The sequence below is a fragment of the Pygocentrus nattereri genome, chromosome 12 (genome assembly GCF_015220715.1).
Source record: "Pygocentrus nattereri isolate fPygNat1 chromosome 12, fPygNat1.pri, whole genome shotgun sequence".
Lineage (NCBI taxonomy): Eukaryota > Metazoa > Chordata > Actinopteri > Characiformes > Serrasalmidae > Pygocentrus > Pygocentrus nattereri.
This window is the reverse complement of record NC_051222.1, coordinates 29,768,673-29,783,634: the sequence shown is the minus strand read 5'-3', so window position 1 is coordinate 29,783,634 and position 14,962 is coordinate 29,768,673. Positions and strand designations below refer to the sequence as shown.

Below are 14,962 nucleotides of genomic sequence, written 5' to 3'. Positions count from 1 at the left end.
AGCGCGTTCAATTCCATGTTGATTGAAGCAAACAAGCTTTCTAACCTAAATACATAAAAATAGAGGTCTGGTTTTTCAGCCCACTCCCGCCCGTTCCCACAGAAAATCAGATTCATTTGTCCTGGTCCTGCCCGCAACTGAAATGTTTTGTCATGCCCCTGCCCACGCAGTTCTGTCAAGGAGTCTGACATCCAATATTTGACAGTCTGTTCCAAATACATTATACTCTGCTGAAATAACACGGCAGTCATGGTCATCAGGATCACTGCAGGTAACATCACCAAACACCATTTATTCCCAGTAAACATAAAGCAGGAATTAAACTACAGAGCGGTTATATTTGCTGTTTTGCTGGACAGCTGCGGCCGTCGGAATGAAGGCTGCGCCCTCTCTACTATGAGCTACGAGAGTTTATCTGTTGTTCATATGATCCGTTGCTTTTATAGGCTTCAAATGGCGCTATATTATGTCCACCAAGAGAGTAAACTGTGTGAATTCTTACTTAATCAAAAAACTCACTATGAAAACATTTACTGGACTTTTTATTGGTTGTATTCTGACTCTTGTGAAAAGGTTGTATTTGGCACCATGCATCTTACCATGTGCACCCCTGAATCAGCAGACTCTTTTTCAATGCTTCTGAGGTGATATGAACCTTCTTCAATATGCATTTCAGGAAGGGACTCTGACTGTGACTGGGAATCTTGATCGGGAAACACAAGATGTTTATGAGCTGGTCATCGTGGCCACTGATCACGGGGAACCACCAAGAAATGTAAACACTTTACCTTTTGGGTTCTTATACAAGTGTTACATGCTCATTTACTCATTACAGTTCTGGGTGCTTTTATCTCAAGAACTTAAAAAATTGATGGTGTGGCTAGCATGTGGCTAAAAACAAAGCTAAAACGCCAATGCTGTATAAACAGTGACTGTAGACCATGTTTTTATACACTTACAGCAGCTTTCATTCACTATCAGCCATGACAATGTTTTGGAATGAAGTGTTCCTTTAAAGTGAATGATGTTCTCTCCCTAGAACGTTACCACGTTGACAATTATCATAACGGATGTTAACGACAACGATCCAGTCTTCACTGAGGAATTGTACTCAGCACGTGTTTTGGCTAAGGATGTCAAAAAAGGAGATGTTGTGTTGACCGTGTCTGCGACAGATCTGGACGCTGGGAACAACTCTCTCATCTCATACAGGTCAGCTAAGAACTTTTACAAACTTCAAGCGTTTCTAGTTAACTGGTTCATTTCATCCCTTTAAACAGCTAACTGCTTAACATGAGGTCCGTCAGAATTATTCCATTTTTATTCTAACCAAATCTGAATAAACAAGTTTCTTACATTTAATGTACATATAGGTGTGTCTATTGGGTTAAATAGCATAAAATAGCAGACAGGATTCCTCAGAGCCTTCTAGGTCTTCAGAGAAGGCCTGGCGATTTCTGGGAGCTAGAAAATATATATCTGTAATTTTTTGTTCATTTTATTCAGTAGAATTGTGCCTGTATTTAAGCTCCGCAGATATTACAGCATTTATTTATATTTATAAAATGTGAGATGCCAAATAAAATTTATTTATTTATAAAATGTGAGATGCCAAAAGTTCACAAAATCATTGAGGTGGGCTTTTCCATTATCAGTGAAGTGGGGTTTTGCCTCATGTTTTGACATTTATGTCCTAAATTGAAGGTCTAGTTCTTCCATTTATATTCCAACCAAATCTAATGTCTTTTGGGATTTGGGTTGAGGTTAAAAATGGAGCATAGTATTTATGTGTGTCAAGATTAGTGTTTTGTGTGATCTGAAAAAAACAACATCATAATAATAAATAAATAAACAAATGAGCCCAAGAATGGAAACATACAGTGGAACCCTGACAGATACTGTGACAAAGATAATGTTGTGAAAGAACGTATCCGGTTAAAAGGAACTGAATGAATGAATAGTAATATTTTCTGCCTCCAGGTTCTCTTCAGAGCCTGACCTGCTGGATCTTCATCCTGACACAGGAGTCATCACCTGGACTCGTGACCTTACTGATATCCCCGAAGACACGGAGTTGGAGCTCACTGTTATAGCAGAGGATCATGGAAGTCCTCCGAGAAATAGTACAGGTGTGTATGAAACACACAGCACAGACAATTACCCTCACAACATTGTGGCATTGTTGCAGTAACACACTCAGTCATGCTGTCGAGTGCCACTGGTGCGCTGATACGCAATCTTATTGCTTAAGAAACTTTCAGCGAGATGTTGAGTGACCCCACCGGATGCTCACACTTGTTTTTTCTTCTTTCTTAGCAAAGGTCCTGATCGAGATTACAACAGCTTCTCTGACAGATGACTTGGCTTTTGAGAACTCCACTTACCACTTCTCAGTGAAGGAGAACGAACCGGTGGAAACGGAAGTGGGTGTGGTTAAAGCAATAACGGGAAGTCAGCTGGTCCAGGTCACTTACAAACTGACCTCGCACACAGACCTGTTCTCTGTGGACAAGAGTGGCACTCTCAAGACTCTTCAGTCACTGGATAAAGAGGAACAGGAGTGGTACTTCATTAAAGTGCAAGCTACTGACAGCAGAACCCCTCCCAGCACTGCTATGACCACGGTATTAGTCCATACCTACAAACATAAACACTCCGAAACAAACATTTCACACTTCGGTTCATCTACAGCGTTCTTCAAGAACTCACATAGGGTTCTACTGATGAACTGGAGAAGGTGTGTCCTCCCTCACCTTTCTCTCTTCCCTCCTCAGGTGGTACTTCAGGTAGAAGATGTAAATGAACCTCCAGTCTTCGACAGTGAAAAGTATGAGGCAGAAGTCTTCAGCGTTGCCCCTTTCAGGTTTCCAGTAGTGACAGTAAAGGTAGTTCTGCCTGTACAGTAAAACACACATTACAAGACGTTTAAACACTAAAAAAAATACTGCTAGGTTTACGTTTAGGTTGGGGTTGAGGTTTAGATTCAAGTGAAAGTAAGAAGTTAAGTCAATTTATTTGATATTTTGTTGAATGTAAGTAAAAGACAAGCGATAAAATAAATGTTGCCTTACTTGCAATTTAGAGAAGTTTGGTGTGAACTGGTTCATGATAGAGAAACTTACCGACTTAGATTTCTTTACAGTGATGGTGATAGGAACCAGGAATCAAGGAGTCATGATGTCTACAACAGATATAGCCATTTTATTTATGAACCAATGTGTTTTCTGGGTTTTTACATGCAATATGTAATGTAGATGATGTTAAATAGTCATATATCTGAACAAACATGTTCTCTTTGGGGACTACTTTGCCTCAAATATACCTTGCATGTACCTCTTGACCATGAAAGGCTTTAGGAATATATTTTAGGCCCAAACCTTCTCAAATTTCCATAAAACAATGTCTCAGACATCAGGCAGTGCGTTCATAAGCGTACATAAAGTATACCTAAACTTTATTTTATGAAGAGAACTTAAGTAAAGTTGACGTATATTTCCCAAGTATACTATATGTAGTAAGTAAACAAGTATACCAGGGTAGTATACTTCTTGGGACTAAACTGGCCCACTTTTAAGTTCATACAAGTATACTTTTACATATACTTTGGGTGTGAGAGTAAACTTTAAGTGCACAACTACTTTACACTTTTTGTACTGCAGCTGTAGTGTAAACTACACTATAAGTGAACTTATAGGTATTAGTTATCTATTCTTGTAGCCCACGTTTTAGTTTAGGAAAGTATACTTAGAAGAAAACCACAGGTTGAGTTGATGTCCAACTAATCATTGATGACGTCATGAGCAAAACCACAGCAGAAGGAAATGCTTTACAACAAGTGACTTTAAAAATCCGCGATGAAGCCAAACTCCACCGATCAGCAGAGCGTGACTGTCCAACGAGCCCAGGATCGCATTGCTAGCCTTCAGGGAACCAGAGATATGGACCCAGAAATCACCAGGCTCCTCACCTGTTGTCTTCTCTGAGGCGTACAAGTTGTTACTGTCAATCACGTGATCAGCGACTAGTTGACATAAAGCTTATAGTGTCAGGCCAAGCAGTAAAGTCGACTAGTGTGCGCAACCCCTGCTGTTTTCTTTACTAGTTATATACTTCTGTCCCACTTTTTAGTTTATGAAAGTTCACTTTATGAAGTTTAATTACCAATACAGCCCACAAGTATAGGTTTGTACAAGGATATCTATATACAAGTCTATGTAGATGTACAAGAGTAGGCCACATATACTAAAACATATACTATACTTTACCAAGTGTACTAATAGCATAATTCCCCTTTAATTCCAGTTGTGGTTTCCGTGTTTCTGCAGGCGACTGACCCTGACGTTGGGGACACTGAGGAGCTTCAGTATTCTCTGGAGGAGTCCAGTTCATTGCTAGCAGTGGAGAGCTCCTCTGGTCAGGTCTATGTGATGGATTTGACAGGAATGGGCGGTAAGGTCATAAAAGTCCAGGTCAAAGCTACAGATAGACACGGCCTCTTCACTAAGGCTGAACTCCAGGTGAGCCTACATTCCCACAGAACATTCCGATTCAACAAGTTTTAAAACTTACTGTAATCACAATTGCATGCATGCCATAGACCTTCAAGTTCTTTCAAATATTCGGTCAAGTCCAAGTGCTCACTGAGTTGAAGTCAGCTATTCAGTTGTGCAATATCGAACGTTTCCCCACTGCCTCCTCACACGCAGTAGTGCGAACTGCAGTGCAGGTTAAGTTAGTTGTGGTCTATCAGGTAATAAGAGCACCAGAGAACAAATTCAGAAGTTTGTTGAAGTTCAGAACAAATGGTATTGCAAAGTGCAAAATGGCCATAAGTGGTTTAGTTTAGGACTGTAATGTTGTATGGAAAACCAGCAGCAATTTAAGATTCTAAATTTGGCTGAAAATCTCCTCCAAAACATGCCAAGATCTGGAAGTTAAGGCACCCCCTGCCGTTCTTACTGTCTTTGCTATCTAGCCTGTTTTGTAGAATTTACATGACTGTGAATAAAAACACATTAAATAACACTGAGCCTTTCCTTTAGCTCACAAACTACTTTGTTTACAATTTTGACTCTAACCATACATTGCATTCCGGCTGGTGTGGGTTTCCTCATGCTTAAAAATGCAGAAAAACGCTATGTGAGTGCTAATAGTGCCCCCTTGTGGGGAAAATGAATTATTATAGAGAAAATGAAATATTTTTATGTTTACATTAAATTACAAACCTTTTACATACTGTACTGCTTTTCACAGTTAACACGACCACTCGTTGAGATTAATATTTTTTTAGAGGTATTTAGTCATTTTTATCTCCAGCATTCTGTAAAGCTTCACCAACCTTTAGCACAGCTGCTATGAACGAATAAATGTGGGCAGAGGACGGACAGGCCAGTTATGGAAATGATTAATGTGCTAATTGGTGACTATAAGCTTCCATTCATTGTTAGTATGTATGGTTGAATGAGGTCCAAAGCCATCTAGCTTACATTACCTATGTGTGCCTTTCTCAGGTGACCGTGAAAAACAGTGGCAGTGACAACATTGTGGTGATTGCACTCAACCAGCCGGTCCACACCGTGCAGGAGAAAATTCGGGACACCCAGAAGTGAGTAAAATTCACCACCCGCTGTTTTGGAAAGCGACAGATTACAGCTGCTTTGGTTAAAGAGTTTAGGCCAGTGTAGCCTAAAGGATGGCCCTCCCTCTCCCTCATCACTGAGCACGATGCTAGCCAGCATAGGCATCTGTTAGCAGACGTAACAGAACTGGTGGCTAGTGTTCTCCTCCGAGCACCTCCAGCTGTCAAACGACGTTCCGACAGCAGTTCAATAAGATGTGACGGCTGGCTTCACGTGACTCGGAGGAAGTTTGTGCTAGCCTGTGCCTCCCTAGCACTGGTAGCATTGTGTGACTGGGGGAGGCCGAACTAGAGGGTGGAACTGAATATGACTAAATTGGAGAGAAATCCTTAAAAACACAGTTTGGTGACACTTTATTTTGAGTGGTCCTTTTAGATGAAACAAACAGAGACTCAGTAGATGAAGACATATGAGGGTTAGGATTAAGTTTTTGGGTTGAGGTTTAAGGTTAGGGTTGGGCCAGGGTGAGGGTTAGGTTTAGGTTTTTGGGTTGAGGTTAAGGTTAGGGTTAGGATTAGGGCCAGGGTGAGTGTTAGGATTAGGTTTTTGGGTTGATGTTTAAGGTTAGGGTTAGGATTAGGGCCAGGGTGAGTGTTAGGATTAGGTTTTTGGGTTGAGGTTAAGGTTAGGGTTAGGATTAGGGCCAGGGTGAGGGTTAGGATTAGGTTTTTGGGTGAGGTTAATGTTAGGGTTAGGATTAGGGCCAGGGTGAGGGTTAGGATTAGGTTTTTGGGTTGAGGTTAAGGTTAGGATTAGGGCCAGGGTGAGGGTTAGGATTAGGTTTTTGGGTTGAGGTTAAGGTTAGGATTAGGGCCAAGGTTAGGATTTGCGTTGAGGTTAAGGTTAGGATTAGGTTTTGGGTTGAGGTTAATGTTAGGGTTAGGATTAGGGCCAGGGTGAGGGTTAGGATTAGGTTTTTGGGTGAGGTTAATGTTAGGGTTAGGATTAGGGCCAGGGTGAGGGTTAGGATTAGGTTTTGGGTTGAGGTTAAGATTAGGATTAGGACCAGAAATTCTCCAGTGTGTTACCCAATTTTTTTTTCTTTGTCAATGAAAGCGGTCCTGTTAGCATTTTGACTTGATAAAGTTTCATAAAATTACCACCAGTTGAAATAAATTAGATGATGAATGACAGTTTCATTTAAACAAACCTTTCTTTTTCCTCAACCATTCAGAAATAATCCCCTCAATCAAGTATGAAAACCTGAGGCTAGGAAGCTGTAAGATGGATGGACCATTTGGAATTACGATAAACTGAACCGCTAAGAATTAAAAGCTGTTCCCCACAAAAACACTGTTGTAGCACAAGTGGAAGTAGCGAGCTCAAAGAAAGGCTTAATTAAGACCTGTTTTGAACAAAACTAGACAGACTGGCAGTAAGATCACAGCAAGGTCAGCTGCATGAAGTAACACGGCTGGGCAGGCTGCTTTTACGCGGATATTTGATCCGTCATTTTTTTTTTATTTTACCGGAGAACAAAGTTCTCCAACTTAACCAAAGGCCAGTTGAATATTTGTTTCCGTCTCCCACAGTTCTCTGGAGAAAGTGCTTGGCTGGAGTGTGAACATTTTAAGCCTGAGGGTGGAGAGCATAAACGAGATGCGTTCACTCCTGAGGGAAACCACCGCCAAGACCTACATCGGTTTTATCGCAACAGACAAAGACGGCACCATCATAAGTGCCAAGGAGGTCAATGAGTAAGTGGACCCTGAAGCAGGCTGCTGCCGTACCAAAGACTAAAGGAATATTTCAAGTAGTTGATCAGTAAATCCACGTTTGGTGTCCAAAGTGTAAAATTGTACAGAAGTACGGACAAAATTCCGGCTGCTTTTTTTTGTTAACATGACCATGATTATAGCCAACTGTATCAAGAACCTTATAAGTGAATCTTTTTAAGATTGCTTCACAGCTTAACCCATTTTGAGGCAAGCACATGATGTTTTAGGCCTTTAGGTTTTCAGGCTTTGCACAATGCTAATTGGTCTGTATCACTTATTAGCTGCGTAAGCCTTGTAGTCAGTGCAGAAACTGAAAAAACATCTAAGCTGAAATTGGGTTGTGGGGAATTGTACTAATGTGATTTTTTAACAGACTCTTGCTTTAAGATACTGGTTTACAGTCATCTAAAATCTTAGCTTAGCACCTTTAGTTACTTCTAAAATGAACATGGCTGAATGTTCTAACTCCTACAGGAAGCTGAGGAGTGAACAGGGGAGTGTGAAAGTGGAGCTGGAGAACGTGTTTGGTCCTGGGCTGGAAGTAGAGCAGGAGCTGGAAGGAGGTTCTGGAAGTTCACAACAGTCTAACGAAGTTGTGGTTATTGCACTCGCCGTTCTTTTAGCGCTAAGCCTTGTGGGGCTTGTAGTCCTAGTGGTGGTGACCGTGATCAAGTAAGTGCTCGATGATGAAGTTTGGGGAGACTGTTGCTTTTCACAAGCTATAAATGATTTGCATGTGAAATGTGAATGTAAATGACCCATCATTCACGCTTCCTGTCAAATACACTCTTGTGTAGCGCGCTGGTGTTAAGTTGGACAAGCTTTACAGACCATTGACATAAATGGCTTTCAGTATACTGAGAAATTGTATCAGCCTTTCCAGTTTAAATGCTGTTCTACTGAGCTTCACTGTGATGATGAAACTGGAGAGTTTTTATGTAGCAGTGGTTCTCAAAACAGTCCTCGCAGACCCCCAGACAGCACCTCGGGTCCCTGAGGACCACATTGGAAACGCATTGATTGGTGCCATACAGAACCATTATAAAAACCAAGTGCGTCATAGAGAAGAACTGGTCTCACATTATCTGGATAGTCCACTGTATCTCTGGATAGTCCACTGTAGTCCCCTGAAGATTAACTACAGATGTTCAAATTGTCAACAAACTATCTGTTGAAACGCAACAGTGGTGGGGTTAGGGTTAAGATTTGGACCAGGGTTAGAGCTAGGACGAGGCTGAGGGTTGGGTTTAGGTTTTAGGTTGAGGTTAAGTTTAGGGTTAGAGCCAGGTTTAAAGAAAATTATGGTCAGTTTAGTGGACATTTAGTTGAATGCATCTTGAAAGCAATTTAAGCATCTACAAATCATCTCAAGTGGACTATCCAAATTAAGTGCTACTGAAGAACCTTTTTAACCACGCAATTAACCATATTTGCATTCATGTTGTTCTTTGAGTGTTCATGGTTCTATAAATCAACAAAACCTTGCATCTCCATTATAAGACAACACCTTTAAAAGAGGTGAGATTTTATAGGGATGATACAAAACTGCCTGAAAGACAGTCTCAGAAAGTTAGGAATCTTTTTCCTGCTCTTGTAAAGTCACCATTTTGGAAATATGTGATTTTGTTCACGAACGCTTCAACCATTTTAAGGTCATAACCAGGCTGGAAATGGCAAGGAATTCGCCACAATGCTAACATTCGCCACATTACAATACAGAGAAAACTGTGACTTTTTGAGAGAACACAAATTTGAAATTAATATTGCACTTAAAATGAGTATTTTAACAAAAAAAGTGCTGCAGTTCCTCATGTAGAACGAGATCATTACCAGCATTCTGTGCTTTTATGTTGACTCAGGTTCAAGATGATGACGGACACGGATTCGGATAAAGAGAGCTTTAACATAGGAAAGCGAGACATGAGTGACATGTAAGTGATGCAAAAAGCCTGTTGTGCTCTACCGTTCTCTTTATGGAGTTCAAACCAGATTCACTGTAAATGTTTCAGGGTTGACATTCCTAGCGTAGATACACCATATGGACAAAAGTATTGGGACACACACAGGAGCTTTTATGACATCATGCTCTAAATCCATAGGCATTCACATGGAGTTGGTCCCCCTTTGCAGCTATAGCAGTTTTCACTCTTCTGAGAAGATTTCTACAAGATTCTGGAGTGTTTCCCTGGGAATTTTTGACCGTTCTTCCAGAAGCACATTTGTGAGGTCAGACACTGATGTTGGATGAGAAGGCCTGGCTCACAATCTCCGTTCTAGTTCATTGCAAAGGTGTTGGATGGGGTTGAGCTCAGGGCTCATCAAACTCACAAAGGCCATGCCTGTATGTACCGTGCTTTGTGCACTGGGGCTCAGTCACGCTGGAACAGAAAAGGTTTTTCCCCAAGCAAGTTAGAAGCATATAGTTGTCCAAAATGTCGGACTACTGAAGCATTAAGATTTCCCTTTACTGGATCTAAGAGGCCTAAACCAATCCCTGAAAAACAACCCCATAGCATTATCCCTCCTCCACCAAACTTTGCAGTTGGCACAATGCAGTCAGGCAGGTAAGATTCTCCAGGCATTCGCTTAACCCAGACTCAACTATCAGACTGACAGAAGCCGATTCATCACTCCAGAGGCCAGTGATGGTGCTTTACACCACTCAATCCGACGCTTCGCATTGTGCTTATTAATATAAGGCCTGCATGCAGCTGCTCAGCCATGGAAACCCATGCAGCAGAGCATTGGTGACTCCCCCTCACTCTGCGACCTGCTCTGTAACTTTACATGGTCCGACACTTCATGGCGGAGTTGCTGTGGTTCCTAGACTCTTCCATTTTTCAATAATACCACACAGTTGATTGCAGAAAAGAGGCAAGGAATTTTGCTAACTGGCCTTTTGCAACGGTGGCATGATATTACAGCACCACGCTCAAATTCAGTGAGCTCTTTAGAACGACCCATTCTTTCACTAAGGCAAGCTGCACGGCTAGGTGCTTGATTTTATACACCTGTGGCCATGAAACAGAATGAAACACCTGAATTCAATGACTAAGAGGTCTGTCCCAATACTTTTCTCTATATAGTGAAAGCATTCTTCAACATCTTTCTTTTCTCCCTTCTACAGCTTCACTAATGAAGTGGTGTTTACAGAGACACAGGCGGTAAGTTTCATCCAGTTAATGACCTACAAACAAAAGAATAGCATCATTACACCAGCACAGAAACAAGAATGTTGGTAGTGAATCAGAAAATGTGCTTTCATGACCAGCTGAAGGGGCAGGGCGGCTCTATTTTCCTTCAGTTTTTGAGTTACTTTAGACCAAATTTGCATATTGGTCATCATAAAAATAAACGTGCTAGTAAAAGTGGGGCTTGCTGGTGCTCCCCTGGTCTGGTGCCCCAGTGGTTGTTGTGTCAAGGTGTGTTGCTTGAACTTGAACTTTCACCAGACTGACACTTTTCTCTTTTTTCTTCCAAGGATCAGGGAAGTTACAAAGGCAGCAGGAAAACATCAGAAGTATCAGCAATGGCAGCTTTTTGAGAAACACCTATCGAAAATCGCTGCATTGAAGCCAGGAGTGGAAAACATGACAATATCTTCTCATTATTGTAAAAGAAATGACGTCAATGTGCTTTTCTTAGATATTCTTAGTACTCCCAGAACACGGCTTCATTTTCAATGATGCAGGACAGTCGTACAGTGTCCTAGAACAAAGCAGTGTAGGCCTACATGGGTGTCACCAGTTTATATATATTATAAAACACATGTGTTCAAGTCAAAAACACAAACAGGAATAAAGGCACAGCTTCCCCTCCCCTGCGCGGACAACAACGGCAGCCTGTGCAGAGAGACCCCACAGCTGGCTGAGCAAACCCTGACCACAACTCTCTAAAATTAGCTCATCTGAAAATGTGCCTTCAGGCCTCCATACTCACAAGATCCCAACAATCACAAATGGCCACAGGTTTGCTGTAATGATGAGAATAATGGCTCATGTTTAGTGAAATACAGTCCCCTGCTGGTGTGACTGAAGCTTGAGCCTCTGTTGTCTGCATTAAGGGGGTAGCGGTCCACGTCCCTCTGGTCAAAACTACACAACCATATTTTTACATTCCACCTGTTGCTCCATGAATCTTCTCTGGCATCATCCGTACTTTAGAACACTGCTTTACTCTAGAACCCATGTGTCAAACGCAAGGCCTGTGGGCCGAGTCACACCCATCGCTCAATCCTATTCAGCCTGCAAAATTATTTCAAATTTTCCATTATTATTAGCTCGTTTTAAAAATGAGCTAAACTACATGCCCCAGCATGCACTGCAGCATAGTGCACGTTCTGATTCCCATCCCCAACAAAACTCAGCAGTTACACAAAAAGAAAAGATGTCCAGTTTCTAGTTCAAGCCAATAGGCAGTTTTACAAAAATCTAAACCAATTGAAATCATTAAAACAATTTGGTATTGTTTTAAAATACGTATGCGGTGCCCAGTTTGCTGCTGTAGTTTTGGTGTACGCTGAATAAACAATGGCCGGGTCAGATCAGGGCAGAACGTTAAGTTAAAATGAAAAACACAGCTGACCCACAGATTTGCTGACATTTTTTAATATGACCCTAGTGGTCGAGTTTGACACCCCTGATCTAGAACAGTGTACAAACGTCAGCTATTGTGGTGATTCTGTTTTTGCCATATTGCCCACCCCTAGTTCAAAACACAGTGATGGATTTTAATAAAATTTTTTTTACTAATTTTCTTGATTTTTAGCGTTGGATAAAGCACCGCCACTGTTTTTGTTAAAGACACAAACAGGTGTCCAAAAATCAAAAATAGCGAGTCAACCCTGTTACTGTACTGTCCTAAAACCCTCAGGACACTAGAAGACTGGTTCGTAAGGAGTTTACAACTTTGAATGAAACAAACATGAAGCTTAATAAGTTCTGAAAATGTTTGATTATACACCAATTACACAACATTAAGACCACCTGCTTGTTTCTACACTCATTGTCCAGTTTATCAGCTCCACGTACCGTATAGGTGCACTTGCATCGTGAGTTGCTGATCCACTCAGACCTGCACCACACACACTAACACACCACCACCACGTCAGTGTCATTGCAGTGCTGAGAATGACATCACCCAAATACTGCCTGCTCTGTGAGGGTCCATGGGGGTCCTGACCACTGAAGAACAGGGTAACAGAGTATCAGAGAAACAGATGGACTACAGTCTGTAACTGTAGAACTACAGAGTGCAGCTATACAGTAAGTGGAGCTGATAAAGTGGACAGAGTGGTCTGAATGTTACGCCTGACCGGCGTATAGCTCGTGTTTCTAAACAGTGGGACAACAGCAGATTTGAGCAGATGTATACTATTAAAAAAACTATATTTCAGATGAATGATTTCAGTGTCAGCTTTACAGAGCCCTCATTTCTTTTCAATATTTTATATTCACACATTTGTCAGCCTTTTTTCTACAATGCAGTCTTTACACTGTTAATAAAGTTTTCTATTCGGCAAAAATGGCAAACGATTAAATATAGTTTGCAAATGCTTGTATTACCATACCTAAATCTACAGTTAACAACCTGGAAAGATGTTTGTATCCAGATTTCTGTAAGACGTGGAGTGTCTGAGCTAAAGCTGAAAGACTGAGTAACTGATTATATGGGATTGTGCAATAAAATGTATAGAAATATTAAAGAAGCCATTTCGGTGAGTTTTATGTGAGAAATCAAAGAAATCTCAGTCTGCCATTTGACTTGGTTCATAATTAAATCATATTAAAATTTTATTAAGTTATCCTATATTAAAATAAATCAAGAGGAAAAACTGAAAAACATAACAAGAAAACAGAAAAATGCAAGGATGACATTAGATAGATTATGGAATGTATCTTGGTAAATAAAATATAGCTCCAACAGTTACATCAGGTGTGCTTTATTCAAGCAACACATAAGTTTTTGTGTCTGATAAAGCACCATTAAGTCTATATACATATACAGCATATGTATATACACAGTAGATTTATATATATATATACATATACAGTATATACGACACTTACCATTGGATATATACTGTATACATATATCTTACATATATACTTTTTTTTTTTTAATCTTCTCATTTACAATGCCAGGCAACAACTAGAAGATTCTTTACAGAATCAATTTTGTCGTGGTTCTTTTTTTTTCTGTTCAATGTACAAGTAAACGTAGCTTTGATATCAACCACAGAAGAAAAAAACAAAAACAAACAAACAAATGAGCAAGGCAAGGTTTGGCCTCACTGCGATAAGTACAAAACTGGCACAGAAGACAATAATACATAGTGATTAAAAATGCAAATTAAATTAGGAACAAAAGGGACTAAAACTCTGTAAACCTTTCCCCGTCTCAGAACAGCAACCTCTAAACAAATAAACCACTTCAAAAAAAGGGAAGAAAGGAAACAATATAAAGGAAAAGAAACTTTTTTTGCCCTTTGATAAATGTGCTATAGCTGCTGTTTTCTTTATTTCTTGATTGATTTTTTTTCAGCTAGGATGTTGCAGCAGCTGACTGTAGGTGTTATTATGGTAACTGCTCAAGTTCAGGTTCCATAGTTCCTTAGCAACTGTAACACTGCACGAAAACCATGAACGTCAAGCCTTGACCAGAGAAGAAACGAGACAGACCGATGAACAGACGGAAAGCAAAAACATACCAGCGACAGCCGAAAGGGTCTACAGTACAGTTTGGTGACTGCCCCGCTGAAGCCACCAGCTGATCTAGAGGTGACCCAGTACAAATAAAGGCACTCTTTCGGAGTTTGTCGCGAGTGCTGCTAGGTTGGACAAGCTTTACAGAAGACTGATGGAAGTCCCACTCAGCCTAATGAGAAAGAGTAACATATGGTTAAAACACGGACATTCAGAGTGCGAGACTGACTTCAGTGACATTCAGACTGTGAGGCTGCGAACAGTCACACAATATATCGAGTGTCTTTTTCTGCCAAGTAATGACGGGAAATTCCACCTACTTTAATTCACTACAACACAGTCCAGCTCCATCGTGTAACAATTTAAACGGGAAACTCAGCGTTATTTAGCGACTTCATGCTCCAACCTGTGGAACTCCGGGGAGGCCGGGGGGTGTTATAATTTTCTGGACTGTTTTCTTGAGATAACGAGTTGAGATTTCAAGATAACAACTTTGTTATATAGCAACTTCAAGCTCCAACCTATGGAAGTCCGGAGAGGCCAAGAGCTGTTTTTATAATTTTCTGGACAAATCTGTTATTTAAGATCTTAAGATTAACTTGTTATCTCAAGATAACTTTGTCACCTTGGGATCACAAGATGATTAACAACTGTGTTATCTTGACATCATAGATCAACTTGTTCTCTCAAGAGAACAACTTTCTTACCTTAAGATCACAAGATAATTTATCTCAAGAAAACTATTTTATGTTGAGATCATAAGACTAACTCATTATCTCAAGATAACGTTACCTTGAGATCACAAGATAATTAACTCGCAACAGCTGTTATGTTTAGATCACAACAATTACCTTGTTATCTCAAGATAACTGTAATGTTGAGATAAGATAAACGTCTCAAG

At 40.5% G+C, this 14,962-nt stretch overlaps 2 protein-coding genes across 3 annotated transcripts in view; one reads left to right on the top strand and one right to left on the bottom strand.

Moving 5' to 3' along the window:
- LOC108438612 (cadherin-23) overlaps positions 1-12,543 on the top strand; it is a 32,174-nt gene extending 19,631 nt beyond the window's left edge. The window contains exons 19-30 of the mRNA XM_037543735.1: positions 677-775; positions 1,040-1,212; positions 1,981-2,129; positions 2,317-2,624; positions 2,775-2,885; positions 4,326-4,517; positions 5,511-5,605; positions 7,172-7,336; positions 7,832-8,029; positions 9,217-9,288; positions 10,485-10,521; positions 10,839-12,543. Of these exons, the coding sequence (XP_037399632.1) occupies positions 677-775; positions 1,040-1,212; positions 1,981-2,129; positions 2,317-2,624; positions 2,775-2,885; positions 4,326-4,517; positions 5,511-5,605; positions 7,172-7,336; positions 7,832-8,029; positions 9,217-9,288; positions 10,485-10,521; positions 10,839-10,901 (1,662 nt within the window). The 3' untranslated portion in view covers positions 10,902-12,543. The remainder of the gene's footprint in view (positions 1-676; positions 776-1,039; positions 1,213-1,980; positions 2,130-2,316; positions 2,625-2,774; positions 2,886-4,325; positions 4,518-5,510; positions 5,606-7,171; positions 7,337-7,831; positions 8,030-9,216; positions 9,289-10,484; positions 10,522-10,838) is intronic.
- Positions 12,544-12,841: 298 nt separating this feature from the next.
- usp34 (ubiquitin specific peptidase 34) overlaps positions 12,842-14,962 on the bottom strand; it is a 121,977-nt gene continuing 119,856 nt past the window's right edge. For both annotated transcript variants that reach the window (XM_037543733.1, XM_037543734.1), the window contains one exon: positions 12,842-14,962. This exon is cut by the window's right edge and continues 1,362 nt beyond it. The gene's annotated coding sequence lies outside the window, so the exon portion shown is untranslated.